The sequence below is a fragment of the Hippopotamus amphibius genome, chromosome 11 (assembly GCF_030028045.1).
Source record: "Hippopotamus amphibius kiboko isolate mHipAmp2 chromosome 11, mHipAmp2.hap2, whole genome shotgun sequence".
In the NCBI taxonomy this organism is placed as follows: Eukaryota; Metazoa; Chordata; class Mammalia; order Artiodactyla; family Hippopotamidae; genus Hippopotamus; species Hippopotamus amphibius.
This window is the reverse complement of record NC_080196.1, coordinates 82,887,410-82,907,423: the sequence shown is the minus strand read 5'-3', so window position 1 is coordinate 82,907,423 and position 20,014 is coordinate 82,887,410. Positions and strand designations below refer to the sequence as shown.

General features: G+C 46.3%; 1 protein-coding gene across 2 annotated transcripts in view; it reads right to left on the bottom strand.

The window, feature by feature from the left end:
• The window catches only part of PTPRM (protein tyrosine phosphatase receptor type M), a 720,054-nt gene that overhangs the window by 24,100 nt on the left and 675,940 nt on the right, over nt 1-20,014 (bottom strand). The window contains exons 22-25 of one of the 2 annotated variants that reach the window (XM_057698229.1): nt 5,376-5,492; nt 4,639-4,689; nt 765-919; nt 380-515 (exon numbers count right to left, since the gene is read on the bottom strand). In XM_057698229.1, coding sequence (XP_057554212.1) covers nt 380-515; nt 765-919; nt 4,639-4,689; nt 5,376-5,492 — 459 coding nt within the window. The remainder of the gene's footprint in view (nt 1-379; nt 516-764; nt 920-4,638; nt 4,690-5,375; nt 5,493-20,014) is intronic. The other variant, XM_057698230.1, reaches the window with a different exon arrangement.

Sequence of the window (20,014 nt, the reverse complement as noted above, 5' to 3'; positions counted from 1 at the left end):
TTCTCAGGAGTGGTCTCGCTCTGGTTACCAGCTAGTTTACAAGACACAATAAAAAGAAATGGTTTCGAATCCCTGAATGCTTAAAGGTAGAGCTTTGACTGGGACCCTGGACACAGAAGCAAGGGGAAAGTTAGGCTCAGGGAGCTAAGTCTGTTACCTAGGAGACTCCTGGCCTTTTCTGTACGTTTATGAAAGAAAAAGAAAAGGAAAGAAGGAGGGAGGGAGGGAGGGAAAGAAGCATGGCCACTTTCTCTCCTGGGGGGCTCTGAAGACAGAACTGCCAGCTCTTCTGCCCCCTTGCCCTGGGAGGTGGGGTGCAGGGCAGGCACCAGAGTTGGAGCCTGAGGGCTGGCCGGTAGGCAGACAGGAGCTGCAGTACCTCGGTCTGCACCATGTTCACCCTCCGAGACCGCAGCTCCCGGACGCAGTTGTAGATGTCCACTACCCCTTCCCTCTCGGCCATGTCCAGCATGATGTCGATGACAATGAAACAGCCGGTCCTGCCCGCACCAGCACTGCACGGAGAGAGGGTCGGTCAGTGGAGGAGAGGGGACTCCGTGCTGCTGCTTCCGCTCAGATTTTCACTGTGGTGAAACTCACATAACACGAAATGACCATCCTAAAGTGTACAACTCAGTGGCACCTGGCACCTTCCCCGTGCTGTGTGACCGTTGCCTCCATCGAGTTTCCAAACACTTCCATCACTGCAAGAGATCCGCACCCACTGCCCCACGCATCCTCTTGGGGCCTTGGGCCCCGCTCACCTGCAGTGTACCACCAACGGGCCTGCGTTGGGTGGGCTCTTAGATTTCACCTGCCGGACGAATCCCAGCAGCCCGGTGGCGTGGTAGGGCACCCCGTGGTCCGGCCAGCCCGTGAAGTGAAACTGTCTGATCTCTCGGATTTCGTGAACGCCTCGCTGCCAGGGGAAGGTCAGCACAGCACAGGAAGAGAACAAAGGAAAACAAACGGTGAGGGGCCAGGATGGTGCCAAGGACCCCGAAGTGGTCAGGGAGCCTGGGGCTGGGAAACTGAGGTGCTGGGAAGAGGGTCATTCTTAGGTGTAACACACACTCTGAACGCCTCTTCACAGGGAGGAAGATGTTTGTGGGGGTGAAAGGGGAGGTGATATTTGGGGAACACGCCGATTTACAGGTACAATAGCAGCAAACAGATGGGTCGCTGGGATTCCTTGAACTCCCTTTCTAAACCGCAGGCTCTGTTAACAGTTTGTGTGTCACTTAGATCCTACGGTGTGAGGAACGAGCCCACGGAGAAGGAGGCACAGAACAGGGACGGGAAGGAACTAAGGGGTATTTGTGGCTCAAGACCAGCTGCTGAGATGCAGACCCCTGTTCAGCTCTTCCGTGTTCTGGTGCTGCTTGCACCAGGCACGTGGGCTGTGCACACGCTGAGGATGCGTAGAGAGGCCACGGGAAGAAGGATCACTTTGCAACCAGACAGGACAGAGAACCACTTTTCATTGGCAACTCAAGTTCGTTAGGTTTTTGTCTTTAATTGGGGTAAACACTGAATCCATTCATCTGATCACCAACAATCAGATGCGGACACAATGCTTCTGCCTGACTCCAGGGGCTGGGGCTGTAGAGATGCGAAGACGGTCTCTCCTGTCTTCAGTGGTCAGCTCGTGGGGAACGGGCACATCAGCAAATATAAACCATGGAAATCAAGAAGTATTTCTGTTGGAATTCTGTTAGATCAGCAAACTGAAGAGAGAGGGTGGTCCCCCACAGACCCGAAGGGAAGGCACGAGGAAACAGACTTCAAGTGGTTTTTTTTTTTTGTTTCGTTTTTTTTAAATTTACCTTTGTTTTGAGAATAACTAAGTTGCTTTATATCCATCTTTTTTTTTTTTTTCTACTAGGAGCCTATGTATTAAGACTGTATTTTTAAACAAGAGTCTGTTTTGAAAACAACAGTTACTTCCAGAATTGAGGCTGGAGGTAACCTGAGCTCAAACCTGACTTCCCTTCTTTCTTTCCAGCACTGTTCTCTGGACACCATTGCTGTGTTAGGCCCTGGGTTTGGTTTTATTATCTGAACATTAAACACCCAGAAACCTTGTCACTTTCGCCATCAGTCACTGCTCACGCAGACTTATTAGCCAGGAAGAAATTCGGAATTTTTATGTGCTTTGAAAGACTAAACAGGCAAACAATGATAGGTTTTAAAGATAAGACTTTTTTGCCATCTGGGCATTCATTAGTCTTGGTTTAATAACCCCCAAGTGCTGAAGCTTTACTTCTCTTTGAAAATCATGCTATTCTTTAGTGGGGTTGAAGCATTAAGGAATTAAGCTGTCAGGGATTCACAAAGGAAAATCAGCACTGTCTTCTGCTGAATACTCTCTGTGACCCCAGAGCAAGATTACCAGGTAGTTAGGAGCCCACACTTCCTATCCCTGAAACCACGGTAACATTTGGCCAAAGCCTCCATCAGAAGATAAATGGTGAGCCTGTGTCACCTCTAAAGTCCCGAGAGTTCCCCTGGCTTTATGTAGGACAACGGGGCAGGGGTGGTCCCCGGAAGTGGGAAAGCCTATAGTAAAGATTCATTCATTCCAAAGAGGACGAAAGGGAATTTATGTCTCCCACACACTGTTGCTTTTACTTTTAATTTTTTGAGCACTTCCCTTTCTAGCTTTGCTAGAATTCACATCCAGCATCCCCAGATCCCAAACTCCATCTGTCACGGGGCGGGCGCCCCACTGATCCAAGACGCGTTTTCTCAGCAGGGTAAATGTCAGTGTCTGGATGTAGCAAACCTTTCCCCAAAAGAAACCTCCAGCCTCTAATGTGTTCACTACCAACAAGATGAGCAACGGAAATGGCTTCTGAGTCACCACTCGCTCTTGGATGTGGCAGTTTCTCCTCTGGCTGTTTTGTAATATATTTGGGGGGAAAAATCATAGATGTGATCAGGGATCACAGCCCCAATACTTTCCAACCTGATATCAAGTATATTTTTTATTTTTCATTAACAAGATTTAATGCTAAATAAATATTACATTATACATAAGATAATTATAAGTACTGATGCTGTATAAAGATGTGATATTCACTTCATTTTCCTGTACTATAATGGGAAGGAAGACCCCAAGACAAACAGCAGTGCCCAGCCCAGAGTGGGTGCTTTATAAATACGTGTGGAATGAATGGACTCCCTAGGGCCATATTCCTGCCTCTCTGAGCCCCAGGCACCTCTGAGGTGGAGAGGATTCCATACCCACCACCAGCTTCCTTTCTGCCAGCATCAGCAGGGATAGATTCATCAGAGAGCCTAGATGCATAGAAACCTTTTCGCTGTCTTCCTCCTGCCACGGTGGGCACTTTGTTATTTAAAATCTGTTTAGCTTGGAGTCAACAGCTACATGGGAAAGGAAATATGACCACCCCATGCAAAACAGAAATCGATCAGAATGCAGACCTGCCTGCTGGTTTGCAGAATGGAGCCCAAATCCATTTTTCACCTTTAGGTCCCTTGATGCAAATACTCTCAAAATAAAATCAAAATTGCAGGACTCTCAAAGTACACTCTTGGCTGGGTTTTTTTTTTTTTTTTCCCCTCATTTCCTTTCTAATGAGGAGGTTTAAAACCTACAAGAAGTGCTTCACAGAAGTACTAATGATTTGTTTTCCTTAAAGATTTCAATTGCTCGGTTAGAAAATCACTAATGTCATTTTGATTTCCCCAAACGCCTTAACAAGCTCCTCATCCTTTCCTTCCTTCTACCACCTTTTTGTTGGTTGTCTGAGGACTAAAATAACTGGGTATTTCAGAAGCATTTCTGTGCAGCTGGGGACATAGGAGAGAACACTAAGAGGTTAAAAAAAAGAGCAAAGAAACAAACAAATCCTTCCTTTAGCCACAGAGATGCATTTTCAGCTTATTAGAGAGCTGCCTATTGTTCAAAGAACTCCACGTGTAAGTGATGGCTTTTGGATGAATTTTTTTTTTAAGAAAAAAATATTCAGGGTCTTTTATCACTATCTGTTTTAATGCAGTTATTCATGAGTGCTCTTGCCAAGAGCCATACAAAAATCCTCCATATGTTTTTTTTCCCCAATCCAGCCTATGAAGGGAAAAAACCGACATCAAAGTGTGAGGTTCAGAACTTGAAGAATTGAGTCAACCAGAACTCTACGTTCTTTGAAGTCTCCAAGCCTCCTGCCTGCTTATTAAAAAAGACAGGCTGAGGGAAAAAAATGCTAAATAGTATGAGAAACAGATTAAAATAAATAAAAGTTTCTTCAGCCTTGTGATTCTATGACAAATACGGATTTGAAAACCAGGAGAGGTGGTTCAAAACATCAGGGTAAATGAGCCAGTAAGCAAACGCTGTAGTTTCCTGTTTCCCACAGCTGGTCTCATTAATCTGGAAAGTGCATCGAGATGCAGGGAGAATTAGTGAGGCGCGCCAGGAGCCAACTGCCTGGTCCACTTACAACCTGGGGCCTGCGAGGGCACCTGCCACTGGTAAATCCGTGCCGGCATCGCCAGGTCAAGTGTGGGGCTCAGCCGCGGACAGAAGCGGGGGCGCCTCCGAGACAAGGCGGGGTGAGAACAGGAAGGCAGAGCGCTTGTCAGCCACGTCACCTCCACCCCCCCACCGCCTACCTGCGACACTTCTCTGGATGGACTGCAGTTTGCTTCGCTTCCGGCCCCTCCCTATGTCAGCAGAAAGAGGGGGAGCAAGGAGAGTCCCTGTTATGCCCTACAGAGACACAGCCCCATTCGTGCGTGTGGGATGAGGCTGAGGGACCCAGCACAGCGCTCAGGACCCTGCGCCCGCAGGGACCGAGGGCTGAAACCAGCATGGGAGTGAATGAATGGAGGCGTTGGTTCATGCAAGAGCGTCCCAGGTCCACTTATGTGTGTCTCCAGGTAGAGGCTTCCACCTGGAACATCCATCTGTCCGTATTAAGCCACAGGCTGGGAAAGCCTCCCAGAAGTGGAGGGCATCCAGGAGGAGTTGGGACCTCCACACTGATACTAACTCAATGCTGGGAAACCCGCATGGTCGTACAGCATGAAGGACATTCATCAAACTGTCTCTGAACAAGGACAGAGTGATGGGCTGAACAACACCAACCATGTTAAAGAGAAAAAGGAAGCAGACAGCTAGGTGTATGTTTTGGTTTAGTTGCAAAATACAGACTTTTATGAAATGGGAATGATTTGCTTCAAAGATGGAACTGAGCTATTACAGAATCAAAGGGCAAGATGCAATCTTGAGAAACCACTGGATAGTGCCTACCTGCACTCAGGTGTGACCACGTATGAATTATCCCCAGATAGGTTAATGAGGCTGCTAGCATCTGACCGAAGCTTTTCAAAGTAGTGTGAAAACTTACCTTTTCAACAGCAAATGTTCTTATCACATATTCTGCCAGTAGCTCTGTTTCTATTAGGGTGACTTTAATGTCTTTGTAGATCTCTGTGTCATCTGGCCAGTATTTGCAGCATTTGACCTTTAGAAAAAACAAAGGAAATGAGGGTTTACGGCTTTTTTTTTTGATTTCTCCAAATGATGGGTCACAGTATAATTTATAGAATACAATTTGTGTACAAAACAGAAGTTAAGCTGTACACTCAAGACCAAGGCTTATTTTTTTAGATCACCTGTACATCTTTTCTCTTCCCAGAATAAAACAATTTGAGTCATGGGAGGAATAAAACCTAGGAAAATGGTCTAAAGTTAACAAATTGTATTTATACCACGAACATCCTAGTTACAGTAACCTTTCATTTCCTGTCTATCTCTACTCAGGAATGACCTGGAAAAATAAACTATAAAAGTTAGCTTACAATATGTTAGCTCCTCTGAACTTTTTCTACTAGTTTCAGAAATTGATCGAACATTTTTGAGGAGGACTGAACAGGAAATCAGAATCAAAAGTAAAGATTAGGGATTTTTTTTTTCTGAAGAAGGAACTAGCTATGTGCTTTTCCAAAGTCAGAATTAAAGATTTATTTTAGACTAAGTAAATTCAATCTACAAAGCCTGGAGAACTCCCTATGTTAACGATTCTAAGATTTCCTCAGTCACCCGAGCACAAAACATGGCGACCCTTCCCCAAAACCCAATCGATTGCCAAGTCTAAGAAGCTTTTGAAATAGCTCGCAAGTATGTTTTCCAAGTTTTTATTTCCTCCACCACCATCTTCAGGCTCTGCATGGGCATCCTCTCATACCAGCAACTGCAAAAACTCTTCCAAGTGTGATCCCAACGGCACTGACTTGCTCTGCTCAATAAACTTCTGTTTCCAACGACTGCCCGGGAAATTAAAGAGAAATTAACTTTGGCCTGGCACGTAAAGATCTTTTCTGTATTTGGCCACAGCTAGCATCTTCATCATTATCCTTTTCTACTCTTCTTTCTGTCCACATATATTTTAAGTTCAGAGACAAGTGGTTTGCCCCATCCCCAAGCAGACTTAATGATCCAGACTCCTACTCATGCCATTCCTTCTGTTCAGAATGTTCTCCTCCCACTCACACGTGTTATCCAGCTGAACATTTCATCCGTTCTTCAAATACGATCTCAAATGCCACACCCCTTCAAAGTCTTTTCTCCAAGGATGTGAGCTTGCTGTTGGTGCGCTGATAAGATGTGCCAGTTCTGCTGGGTGATACCTGCGTACTTCCTGCCAGCATCCAAAGGCTTTCTACTGCTTATTTCTGCAAATCCAGTGAATCTGGCACAAGTCCCATACACAGTAAATATGCAACAGGTACATGAAAAACTGAATTTCATGAAGACAATCATAGGATCAATGCAGGAAGAACAAACCTAGACTGGGAAAATTCACAAAAAGAAATATGGACTGAGGTGGCCTTTCCCAGAATGCCAAACACCTTGGTACACACTCATGTTTGCAGCGTGGCACAGGCTGGTCGTTATCTAGCTGCTTCCTTATGAAACTTTCTGGAGCCAATTCAGTGCGGTTCTGGATAAGCCTTATTTCCTTTACTTGGGAAGATGTAAGCCAGACATCAGGACCTGGAGACACCGGGCAGCACAAGACAAAGATGGTCCCTGCCTACATTAAATTTTTAGTTTCTTTAGGGAATCATTTTCCCCCCTCTTGTGAACATTATCTGTGACTTTATAAAGGATAATTACTTACAACTATTTTCACTTACCCACATTTCAAAGATTTACATCATGGATACCTGTGCCCGATCTAAAATACTCCAGAATAAGAGAGATCTATAATTTCTCCAGTTCTATTCCTAGATGTAAAGTAAGTCTGAGCAGATCATGCATATTTGTGATGTCTAATTTGATAGCAACCCTAATTTCACTCATAGAATGTCTAATTACTTTCACAATGGTAACTAACAAAGATGCTTACGTGGTACGTATGGAAGTCTCCTCTATTTCAGGGGACTTGCTTTTACCTTTTTGTGACTTCAACCAGGCAAGCAGGGCGTGGTGGATAGATACAAAACTACAAATAGAGTATACATGTGCACTTTCAAAATTAAACCATTCTCAGGACTTCCCTGGTGGTCAAGTGGTTAGGATTCCCCACTTTCACTGCAGGGGTCAGGGTTCGATCCCTGGTCGAGGAACTAGAATCCTGCATGCCCCGTGGCCATCAATAAATAAATAAATAAAATTCTCGATGGAATGAATACATAAGTCAGAAATCCCCGTATTTTTCCAAAAATTACAAAGTTAACTTACATTAACTAGGTATATCTTGGCTAATAAAGGTGCCCTATTAGCATGTGATTGCTGTAGGACATATTGTACAGTCATCTATTCTTCTATTTTAGAGTCTTTACCTTCCTCATCCCCAAAATTTCAATACCTATGGGTGTGGGGGCTTCAACGCCTGGGAATCAGGGAGACCAAAAGCCTCTGCAATGTACCAAAGTCTTCCAGCTTCTCTTGGGAACTGTTCTTCCAGTTCCCTTGGGTGAGCTCGGTTTCCGGGGATCTTGACCTTGCTGCCCCTCCCGCCGGATCCGTCGCCCCCTGCGCCCCACACCCCTGGTCCCTTGCGGGCAGCCGGGCACCCCCTGGTGCAGGGATCGCCCTCCAGGTGCAGGGGTCACCCAGGCCAGCTGCCAAGCCCAGTGAGTGAAGGATGCAAAAGTAAGGGGTTCCTTAGGAGAAAGGAAGCCTCCTACCAGAACGTGCTTATGGGCAGCCTTCTCTAAGCAGAGGCACCTGGTTCGTGGGGCCCAGAAGACGCGGCCCAGCCATTTCCTATCCCGCCCTCCCCTTTCATCTCCTGGAATATCCTGAAATGCTTTGCCACATCTGTTTTCAGCCTACTCAAAACCTTTCTAAATTGGGTTCCTTTTAGTATCTTTTTAACTACTTGGACTTGTGTCAACTTATTATTTTGCTTAAAAAAAGTAAGAGGAAGGTATGTTTCTTTCTGGGTGTAGGCTTTCCAGGCCGGGGGAGTCAGGGGCTTAAGTTGCCTGCCGGCCTCTAAGCTCTGCACCCAGAGATGTTAAGACTCTGATCGCTGCCTCCTGCAGCCCAGCGCTCCCCACAGAGTTGCCTGGAGAGGCTCCGTCTCGCACGCATCCTGGTCACCTAAGGCACCAAACAGCTTTCAGCCCAGAAAGCGCAGCCCTGACCAGGCTCATCTAATTACTGGGTGTCTCAGCGCTGGTTCTCTTGGGCGGTCCATCAGGCACCCCACGGCTGAGACTGGGGCCTGCCCGTCACCGTGCAGGGCTGCAGTGGTGCACAATGGGTCCTTGCCTCTAACAGGGCCTCGCTGCCGGCTTTAAAATTCACCAACAAGAAACAGTACGGAAAGGAGAATAAGTCCTGGATTTCTAACTGCCTGAAAAAAGGGTCATTTTTAACCAGCAGTCCAGATGATCCCACATACAATAAAGCCAGAGGACCCCGGGGGGCTAGAGCTGCAGCTCGTCAGGCTGGCCACCTTGATGTCTTTGTAGCAGTGGTTCTCAAACTTCGGCAGGCGTCAGAAGGCCCTGAAGGGCTGGCGACAAGTGCTGGGCTCCACCCCGAGTCTCTGATCAGTAGGTCTGAAGATGTGTGGTGCCAGAATCTGCACTTCACACAAGCTCCCAGGTGACGCTGCTGGCCTGTGGACCACACTTTGAGAAGCAATGATTTAGATGAAAGCCTTGACTACAGAGGCTGGCTCTCTCCTTAAGACTACAGTGAGCCTGGGTGAGTCACTCAGCTCTGCTAAATCCCAGGTTCTTCATCTGTAGAGGGGGTGGTCTTTGTTCTATCTCCGAGGCCTCTAAAATCAAGGCAGGGGGTTCCAAATTTTCACATTAGAATCAGTTTGAGGGGTGAGTGTGGTTACTAAAGCCTCGGCTGCACTCGAGACCAATTAAATCATCATTTCTTATGCAAATCAAAACTACAATAAGGTATCACCTCACACCGGTCAGAATGGCCATCATCAAAAAAAATCTACAAATAATAAATGCTGGAGAGGGTGTGAAGAAAAGGGAACTCCCACACTGTTGGTGGGAATGTAAATTAGTACAGCTACTACGGAGAACAGTATAGAGGTTCCTTAAAAAACTAAAAATAGATTTGCCATATGAACCAGCAATCCCCTTCCTGGGCTTATATCTGGAGAAAACCATAATTTGAAAAGATACATGCACCCCATTGTTCACAGCAGCACTATCCATAGCCAAGACATGAAAGCAACCTAAGTGTCCAATGACAGATAAAGGGATAAAGAAAATGTGGTACATATACACTATGGAATACTACTCAGCCATAAAAAGGAATGAAATAACACCATTTGCAGTGACATGGATGGACCTAGAGATTGTCATACTGAGTGAGGTCAGTCAGACAGAGGCAAATATCATATATCCCTTACATGTGGAATTTAAAAAAATGGTACAAATGAACTTATTTACAAAACAGAAATAGAGTCACAGATATAGAAAACAAACTTGTGGTTACCAGGGGGTAAGGGGGGGCAGGAATAAACTGGGAGTTTGGGATTGACATACACACACTGCTATATATTAGGTAACTAATAAGGCCCTCTGTACAGCACAGGGAACTCTACTCAATACTCTGCAATGACCTATATGGGAAAAGAATCTAAAAAGAGTGGATACATGTATATGTATAACTGATTCACTTTGCTGTGCACCTGAAACTAACACAACATCGTAAATCAATTATACTCCAATAAAAATTAATTAAAAAATCATCATTTCTGGGTGAGACGGAGGCATTTGTAGTTTTTCGTAGACCCCAGGCGACTCCACAGTGCAGATGAGTTTGGGACCCACTGGACTGAGTGATAACATCTGCCCTAGAGCTGGTTCATCATGAATGCCCCCTCCCCCCACTGCCATGGAAATTCTTATTTTTATTATGATGATAGTTTTGTGATCTGGACTGGAAGTGACCACAGGTGGTCAGAGGGCACAGGGTCCCTTAAAGGCCTGAAGAGGTGAAGCTGGGTTTTCTGGGGCTGGGAGAGGGGAGAACAGATTGGGGTGGTGCCAGCTTTCAGCTGGGGAAACACAGGTGGAAGGCAGGGGAAACACCAGTGCTTTCTCTGCTCCTCCTTCCTACACACCTATTCAGGGTGCTGGTGGGCAGGTCCACTCTTCCACCAGGGAGGTCTGATTAATGCCCAACAGAAACTAGGAAATGGTGTCGTGACTTGTGGGGAGGAGTTTCACACTCAGCAGAGCCGTGAGGAGCCACAGAGACAGTTTCCAAACAGTTTCCTTTTCCAGATCATCACCACTGCCAGACACAAGCCTTTCACGCTTGGATTTTGCTTTGCAATCACTGGGTTCTCACAACCATGCCCTCATCAGTGGCTGGCCTGAGGGGAGAGTCAGCAGGGGCCAGGGGCAGTCTCCATCCCCTTCATCCTATCCCTGGCTTGTGTCCTAAAAGGAAGCAATGAATCGTCGGCCCGGGGACCAAGAGGGACTCTCTCCAGAGGATGAGCTGGATGGTGGCAACGGAGAGGCTACGGACAGGTCCCAAGCATGGGGGCCTTTGGAGGAGGAAGCTCAAGGTCAATTATGCTTTCTTCAGTGTCACCAGGCCTGGCTTCAGGAACAGATATCGAATAGGAAGGTCTGAAATGAATTTAGCTACCTGGACTCTTGGGGTGAATGAGGGTATGGCGGGGGAAGGGGCAGGAAGAACAGAAACCCACGCTGAAAGCATCCCTCATCTGTATCCCTGATCACAAATGGCTGTGTTTCTGTGGATGCTTCCGTATCACCAACTCTCCGGTTGGCAGGAAGGAGGCTGGGATAGAACGTGAAGGTCTGTTGCCGTGCTGTGTGCCTGGGCCCAAGGACTGATTCTGCTGAGAAGCTCATGATCACAAAGGATTAAGCAAGTAAATGTCAGCCCTTCAACTGGGGGCACCACATCACCATCTAATAGGAAGGAGGTGGAAGGCAGGAAAAAGAAAGGCATTGGTACAAGTTTTGATTTGTCAAGGGGTTTGCAGCAGACTCTTTCTTTTTCTAAAAAGAGACATCCAAAGAGAGGGTGACCACAGTTCTATTAATAGCTGAGAGCGGCTTTGCTGGAGACACTGGCTGGAAACAGCAAAACACTGCTGGGAAGCACAGTGACCAAAAAGGACCCCAGCCAAGAGCAGCTGCCAACGAGGCTTCCAAGAGAACAGATCTATTGCATACAATTTTTTTTTTTTTTTTTAACAGAGCTCTCACAGCAATGAAAACATTCACTCATCTAAATACCCTAAAAATGCAGACTGTTTTGGTCCCTGTGTGATGAAGCAAGACGGATGTGCATTGGCTTTTGTCTTGCTAACTTCTGATGTTGTAGCCAGTGATGTAGACCCTCTGAGCCTCAGCTTTCTCACACATAATTTGGGATAATAGCATTTCTTTCTTTCTTCTCTTTCTTTCTTTCTTTCTTTCTTTCTTTCTTTCTTTCTTTCTTTCTTTCTTCCTTCCTTCCTTCCTTCCTTCCTTCCTTCCTTCCTTCCTCTTTCTTTCTTTCTTTCTTTCTTTCTTTCTCTCTTTCTTTCTTTCTTTCTTTCTTTCTCTTTCTTTTCTTTTTCTTTCTTTCTTTCTTTCTTTCTTTCTTTCTTTCTTTCTTTCTTTCTTTCTTTCTTTCTTTCTTTCTTTTCTCTCTCTCTCTCTCTCTCTCTCTCTCTCTCTCCCTCCCTCCCTTCCTTCCTTTTTCTTTCTCTCTCTTTCTTTTCTCCTTTCTTTCTTTCTTGGGAGGTTGTGAAGATTAAGTAAGTCAATCTATGTAAAAGCTCTGCAGAAGTACCTGGCTTATCGTAAGTTCCTGGTTCTTCCCTTCCAAATCTGCTTCATTTGGGCCCTGGGGCCTCCTTTGGGCAACATCCTTGAAGCCTGTTTTAAAACTGCTGTTAAATCAGAAACATCTGGGAGTCTGGATAGTGTGAATTTGGGAAAATCACTTTGTAGCACAAACAAACCCTCTTTCTCACCTTCAGGCTCCTGCCTAAAGTGCCCCCCCCCCACCCCACCAAGGCTTCTGGTTTTCTAGCTGGTCTTCCAATAGCATCTGTTAGTTAATGGACACACAGTACTTAAGATACGCATGAGGTCACACCCGTATCCATAACATTTGTTTTCATCTGCTGTAAAGAAGCACGTGGCCGACACCTCTCGTGAAATGTCTTGTTCCCTTTGTCTCTGACCTCACGTGGATGACACGGGTCCCACCCCACTAGGTCACAGAGCATCAGCCCTTTGAAGACGCATGTTTACCTGGGTTGCTTGTTCTCCACCTCATTCAATAGATTGGCCTTGACTTTCAGCCATTTCCCAAATTTAAGTCGTCCTGCCAATGGAGGGAGATTTTTCACCATCGAGGACAATGAAAAGTGTGTGTCACACAGTCTGAAGATTATTCTGAACGAAGACTTTCAGAAATCTTTTGAGCAATGATAACATTATTAGAACATATATATTATATACTTTTATATATACATATATAATACATACAATATACACATATGTATATATAATATATTACATATGCGTATATTATGTAATATACACATGTGTATATATAAAATACACACATACACATATATATTATACACACACACACACACATATATCTCCTGAGGTCCACCAGAGGGGACATTTCTTAGAGTGATATCTGACATATCTGAGAAAAATTCACATTTTTCTCTCACTGGCAGTTTTCCCATGTATCAGGGTAATAACTTAGGTCAGCAGGACTTTGTGACCTATAACGTTTTTTATCTGTTGTCTGTGTGGGTCACAGGACTGCCCGGGCTGGACCATATGGAGGTTACAACCATTCCAGTCCTGAAACGATCTGATTATGTGCCCCTTGCACTAATTTTGTGGGGGACATAGAATCCCCATTTTACATCCATCACCTGGAGCAGAGAGGCTGAGGCAGACCTGGGAGCTTTGAGGGCTCCCCACACGGCGCCTGCAGTGGTGAAGCCTCTGTCTGCACTCAGCGCGATGGCGTCCAGACAGGCTGTCCTGCTGTCCAGACAGCCCCCGAAGGCAGTGATGAACAGAGCCCAGGCCCGGCATGGCTGGGGTACCGAGAGGAAGGAGGAATGAGTCTAATGCTGGTGAAGAGGCAGGTGTGGAAACAACCAACCTGACTCAGGGCAGAACGTGAGGCAAGCTTAATGGTCAGAGCAGAGTCCCCAGAGCCACACTGTCTGGGTTCAAAGCTTGGTCGCACGGATGAGCTGTGTGACCTCAGGCATGTTACTTAACCTCTCGGTGCCTCCATTTTTCAGTTGTAAAATGGGGACAATAGTAACGGTTTTAGAAAGATTAACTACATTCTTGTTTGTAAAGCTCTTAGAACCTGTTGGCACTGGTAACATTAACAACATGAAAACTGCTATTGGAAGGTAGAAAGAAGAACGTTAATTCTAAAGGAAGAGACCTGACGCTTCACAAGGGAGACCACGTGACAGACGAGACCAGAAAGATGAAGCGCAGGTTCCCTGGGGGGGGGTGGAAGGGGGAGGGCACTGTGAAGCGACAAAGCTGGCGGGGGGCACCTCCGGGAGCCTGAGTGGTCCTGAGTCCCTGTTGGGGTGGGGGCTGGAAGGATGGGATTCTCCTGACAGCAGAGGAGACAGTCTCTGTTTCATGACCTCCAGCCGCTTCTGACGCTGTCCTGATTGACCTTCCTGGTGCTGTGTTTTAAAATAAGAGGAATAGTCTTGGGGTAGAAAGTCTGTGTCTGAGAAGAGGGGACGCATGCAGGACACGGGTTTCTGCAGGACCTGTATTTGTAAAGGGCACTCGTGCCTTCGTGTGAGTGTACACAACCCCGGGAAGCACCGTGAATCTCTGTGCAGCCAAGACAGCTGCCCTGCCCTCCCGGCTGCTAAGTGCAGGGTACACGCTGGACACTGGGACACGTGTGTGAGCACAGGCGTGTGGGCTGGGAGCAGTCAATCACCCGGGTACGTGTGTCAGGCACCTCTGTCACCCGCTGCGGAGCAGACGCAAGCTGGGGTGATCACCGTGACGGATACACCTGTGGCTTCTCAGAGCAGGTGAGCTCTGGGACTGCGCCTTCTGCATCCTCCAGGTTGCCAGGATGTGCCCTCCCTGGCTTAGTCAGTTACAGACCAGGAAATGTTCTTCAAACACCATACGCACACACACACACGGACATTCTTCTAGGTAGAGGGGTAACATTTTATTTTTAAGGACCACTGATGAAGGTTCTTTGAGCCTCTCTTAAACACTGACATTTAGTGATGGCACAGCGTGGTGTGATGGGAGAGACCCAGTGGGCGTGCAGGAGGGCGGGGGGCTGATTCTAGCCATGTGACCTTGTGCAGGTCACAGACCCTTTCTGGTCCTCAGCATCCTTATGTGCAAAAAAAGAGGATAATAGACCACATGGTTCTTTGGAAGTCATATAGCTTAGTGGTCAGGAGGGAGGTTCTGCAGTTCCGATCACGGGCTGACAGTTACTAGCCGCGTGGCCTGGGACCAGTTCCTTCCTCCCTCCCTTCCTCCCTTCCTTCGTTACTTCCTTCCTGCCTGCCTTCCTTTCTCTCTCCCTCCCTCCCTTTTTTTTAAAGATTTTTTTTTGATGTGGAAGTTTGTAAAGTCCTCATTGAATTTGTTACAATATTGCTTCTGTTTTTTTTATTTTTTAATTTTATGTTTTGGTTTTTTGGCTGCGAGGCATGTGGATCTTAGCTCCTTGACCAGGGATCGAACCCATACCCCCTGCAGTGGAAGGCGAAGTCTTAACCACTGCACCCCCAGGGAAGTCCCTTGGACCAGTCTGTTAACCTCTGGAAGCTTCAGTGTGTTATCTGGGAAGCAGAGACAACAATAAGGCCCACGTCACAGAGTCACTGTGAGGTCTGAGGACTCGTCGCATCGGCCGGCACATGAGAAGGTCCACTGGTGGCCATCTTTCCTTCATGTCAGCAGCTCTATTGCTAAGAAGGGAACAGCTCACAGTGTAGAGCACCATGTGCTCTGCTGATGATAAGAGCTCACCCTTGATGGTCTCTACCAGGAGGAGGGGAACAATAAGCTTGAATTTCACAGACACTGATCTGGGATAAATCCCTGAGATGGTCTGAGGTGCATGCTTGCTTGTCCCAGTTAATCTTTTGGGGAGAGGTAAATGGCTCCAGGGGTCAGGAATGAAAAGGAGGAACTTAGAAGAGGTCCCGGCCTCCCTGGGTCTCAATATCTTCACCTGTTCTCTTACCCTCTTCCCTAGATTATCACAGGAACTGCTAAACAGAGCAAAGACTTTGAAGAATACAGTGACATGGAGAGATGACCTGCCTAATTCTCGACTGAACCTCATATAAACAATCCTGGGTTTAGGAAGTATGTGATTCAGCCAGTTGAATGGATTAAAACTCCTACAAACCCAACAACATGAGAAAAGAATCTGTCTTTGGGGAGGCGACGAACATACCATTCTTTTCTTGAACGAAGACTACTCTGTCCATGCAAAATGTTCAGAGATAAGGGTTCCGTTTCTATTTCAAAGTAGACAGACTGAAGCCGAAAGATGTGAACCCAATGTCGGGTTTTGAAATACCTATTTCTTCCCTTACTCTTCATATTTATTTCCTCCTGTGGGCTAATTCTCCACCGCACGTCACAGGTCCCCTTCAAGCTCTTCCCTTTCAGACTCTGCCTCTTTTTACTTCCCAGTGAGTCATCCAGTGGAATCCCTGGTAGTCAATTCTCTCCTGGCCCTGTGGCCAGTCCACTTCTGTAATCCAGCAGCACCTCTGCAATTTTCAAATAATGTTATCCAAATGCATATTCCTTGATCCTGAGGTTTACTCCCCACCTTCCTGTCAGGTGTGAAGCAGTTCTTTGGCTGGATTTTATATCAGAGAAGGCTCCAGAGCTGTCCCCCGTTCTCACTGCAGGAAACCTGGTCCCAGAGAAACGGGGCAGTGATTTAAGCCATAAACTGTTGTTCTGTTCTGGCCGTAAACATACGGCAGATACTTTCAGAGGAAAAGTTCCGAGGCAGTGAATCTGGTGTTCTGTTAGCCGACTGAATTAAATTCTATTTTACTGAAATCCCTTATTTAGTGACACGAATGTAGAGATACCGATGTCTTGTCACCTGGTTAATCTGAGAGCAGCTGTACACAGACTGTAACCCCGCTCGCTGGGTTATTTTGCCTCTTTGGCCCTCTTCTCCCAAGAGGCCCTCAGAATTTACTCACATATTTCCTTAGCCAGATAACCCCCAGCCTTCAGGGAAAGGCAGAGCAAGGCCTCAGAAGATGAAGTTAGTAGACTTGGAAAGTAGAGAAGGGAAAAAATAATTCTGCATTCAAGACTGAACATCATTTACGGTTTTCAATAAGTTATTCAAGGATATGATATGTCTACAGTGAGCAAACAGGGTAGAAAAACTCAATTTTCTTTTTTTTCTTTCTTTCTTTCCTTTTTTTTTTTTTTTTTTGGCCACTCCACGCGGCTTGCAGGATCTAAGTTGCCCAACCAGGGATGGAATCCGGGACCTGGCAGTGAAAGCACCAAGTCCTAACCACTGGACCACCAGGAAATTCCTGGAAAGCTCAATTTTCAAGTGATGTGAGCGGAACAAAGGATGAGAGCTCTGGCAGCTTGGAGACCATCCCATATTGCATCTGATTCTACTGCCAAGAAATTACAGGTGTACACGGCCCGGGCAGGTACCCATGTGACGGGGGGCTGTGATGCGTCTGTCCCAGAGCACCTGTCCATCTGCCACATCCAGCCCCCTGCCCTCTTAAGCGCTTCATGACACTAAGGCAGGTGACCACCTACATGCACCCCAGAGACAAGGCAGGTAAAGTGAGAGGTGACAGAATGGGGCAGGGAGGATCGCAGCCCAGGCCAGCAGAGGGTGGATACACAGGAAGCTCAGGCGCAGATGAAGACGAGGATGTTGCAGGGCTGGGCGCTGATGGCAAAGCGGCACGAGTGTCTGCAGGAGGCTTGACAGAGGTAACCATGAATGCGGGCATCTGATGAACTGAACACCTGATCTGCACTCAGCTCGCACTGCCTGGGGGGCCAGGATAGTGAGTTCTGGGAAATACTTGTTACACAGACCTGCAAACATGCTTCGATCCAGCAGCATCCTAGCGATATGAATGATGGACCATAAGAAAGCGTCAACTGACTCACCGCATGGAAAGAATCCTCTCTGAAGCCTAATTTATAATTCATCCATCTTTGAGTAAAAATGACTTTGCCTTCAGCTAAAGGACATGATGGATGGGGCTGAATTGCCAAGAATGTCATAGCAAAGGGTTGACGGGGAGGCCAGACGGAGCATCTCTCCGTTGTCCCCAACAGAGCTGCTGCGACCCTCAGTGGTACCCACGGGACCACGTCTCACACACACGTGTGACTTCAGACTACAGTCTGCTCTCCCAGTGTGGAAGAAACCAGGCGAAGGGAGGCAATGAACACAAATTTCCCTTGTGTGACTCGATATTTTGCACCAGTTTATCTGTTCCTTTGTAATTATTCTTCCACCTCTTCAGAAACATTCACGGAGTCCTTTCTCATCCTTGTATGTGTCTGGCCCTTTGGGATTCACAGATGACGTAACCTAGTCTTTGACCACAGGAGGCCTGTGGTCTGGGAGGGCAGAACAGCCCCAGGGGTGTTCCGTTCCTTCTTGTACACGACGGTGTGTCCTCCTCCTCACTGGAGGGTGAATGTCCTGAAGGTGGGCACCTCTCTTGCATTTTTCTGGCCACACCTGCAGCAGGGTAAGAGGTCACCTGAGCCCTGCATCTTAACTGGCTGCAGGTGCCTCGGCAAAGTCACACGAGTGGTGGACAAAGACTCCAAGGAGTTAAGGTTTCTGACACCAACAACAGCAGAGAAATAGGGGGTGTAAAAAAAGGTACAAGACTTGTCCTGCCTTCACCCCAGGAAATTCATTAACTCACTGTGTCGACTCACGCAGAATTCAGGGAAGTGAGGCAGCTGTCTGCACTTAGAACAAACAGTCTGCCGTTCCCAAAAAGGCAAAGAACATTTCTGAAACTGAGGTAAGGATGTGCGAGCAGGAGCGCGTGCGTGTGTGTGTGTGTGTGAAGTGTACATTTGGGAAGAACCTTTTATCAGGTACAGGGAGAATGGCAGTTGTGAAAGAGATCTAGTTTGGTTACACATATAAGCAAGTGTGAGGGAGGGGGATAGCTAACCTTAAAAAACTACACATATGTACACACACACACACGCTTATTTGCAGGGACACTATGAGAATAAAGGTTACAGAAGTTGGGGTTAGCATTACAGATACCTTTTATACAAGAAGCCTCATTACTTTAAGCACCAGCAGTAATGCAGTACTTAGTGAAATAGAAACAGACTCACAGACATAGAAAACAGACTTGTGGTTGCCAAAGGGGAAGGGGGTTGGGAGGATGAGTTGGGAGTTTGGGGTTAGCAGATGCAAATGATTCTATAAAAGATGGATAAACAACAAGGTCCTACTGCACAGCACAGGGAACTATATTCAATATCCTGGGATAAACCATAATAGAAAAGAATATGAAAAAGAATATACACATGTATAACTGGGTTACTTTGCTCTACAGCAGAAATTAACGCAACATTGTAAATCAACTACAACTATACTTCAATAAAATAAAAAAATAAAAGATACAGTACTTAATATTTAATGTAAAATACTCAATAAGCCTGCAGCGAGACTGAAGAAGAAAGTTCTGTGCTCTTCTCCTTGCTTTACTCTGAGAGGATGTCTTTTCTTTCAGACTCCTATTTTTCACAATCCCCACCCAACTTAGTACTCAATGAAGTGTTTCCTAGTTAAAAAAACTTATCTCATAATTGTATGTTTGTGCATGTCCTTTACACCACAGTTTACCTTTCAGTTAAACAGTCCAAATTGGACTGATGGACATTAAGTGATGGTGATGATTACTGATTTTCTGGGGGTAAAATAACTATTTCTGTGCACAAGGGGATCTTCTTCCAGATGCAACAATCACACTAGGGGTTACCAGAACACGATGGGCTGGGCATAGATATCTCTAGTAAAAGATTGCAAGGGGCCACATTTCCTCCCAAGACCCCCTTCCTGCTGCCTGCAGGAGACAGAGGCGGTCCTGCTGAGCATCGGTTAAAAAGGCAGAAATGTGCCGGGAAGGTAAGACTGCTCGATCGTGCCAGTTACTTTGCTGGCAACCAGTGGATGGTTACAGGCAATTTTGAGAACTTTTGAAAAGGATATGTTCTCTCCAAATCTGTAGTCAGATGACATCATTTTCAAAAGAAGGTCTATAAATTACAGACTGCACATCTTTCACGGTCTGCATAAATTATATACAGACAGAACCCTGCAGAATTCATCTCATCGGTACCTAATCACATTGCAATGTTCTGCCCTAGATCTTCTACAAAATCCATGTATAACTGTACAGCACGAATAGGAGTGGTCAGCTCTCTCCTAAGGAAGTGTACTGAATCACTCCCTTTACAAAATCCA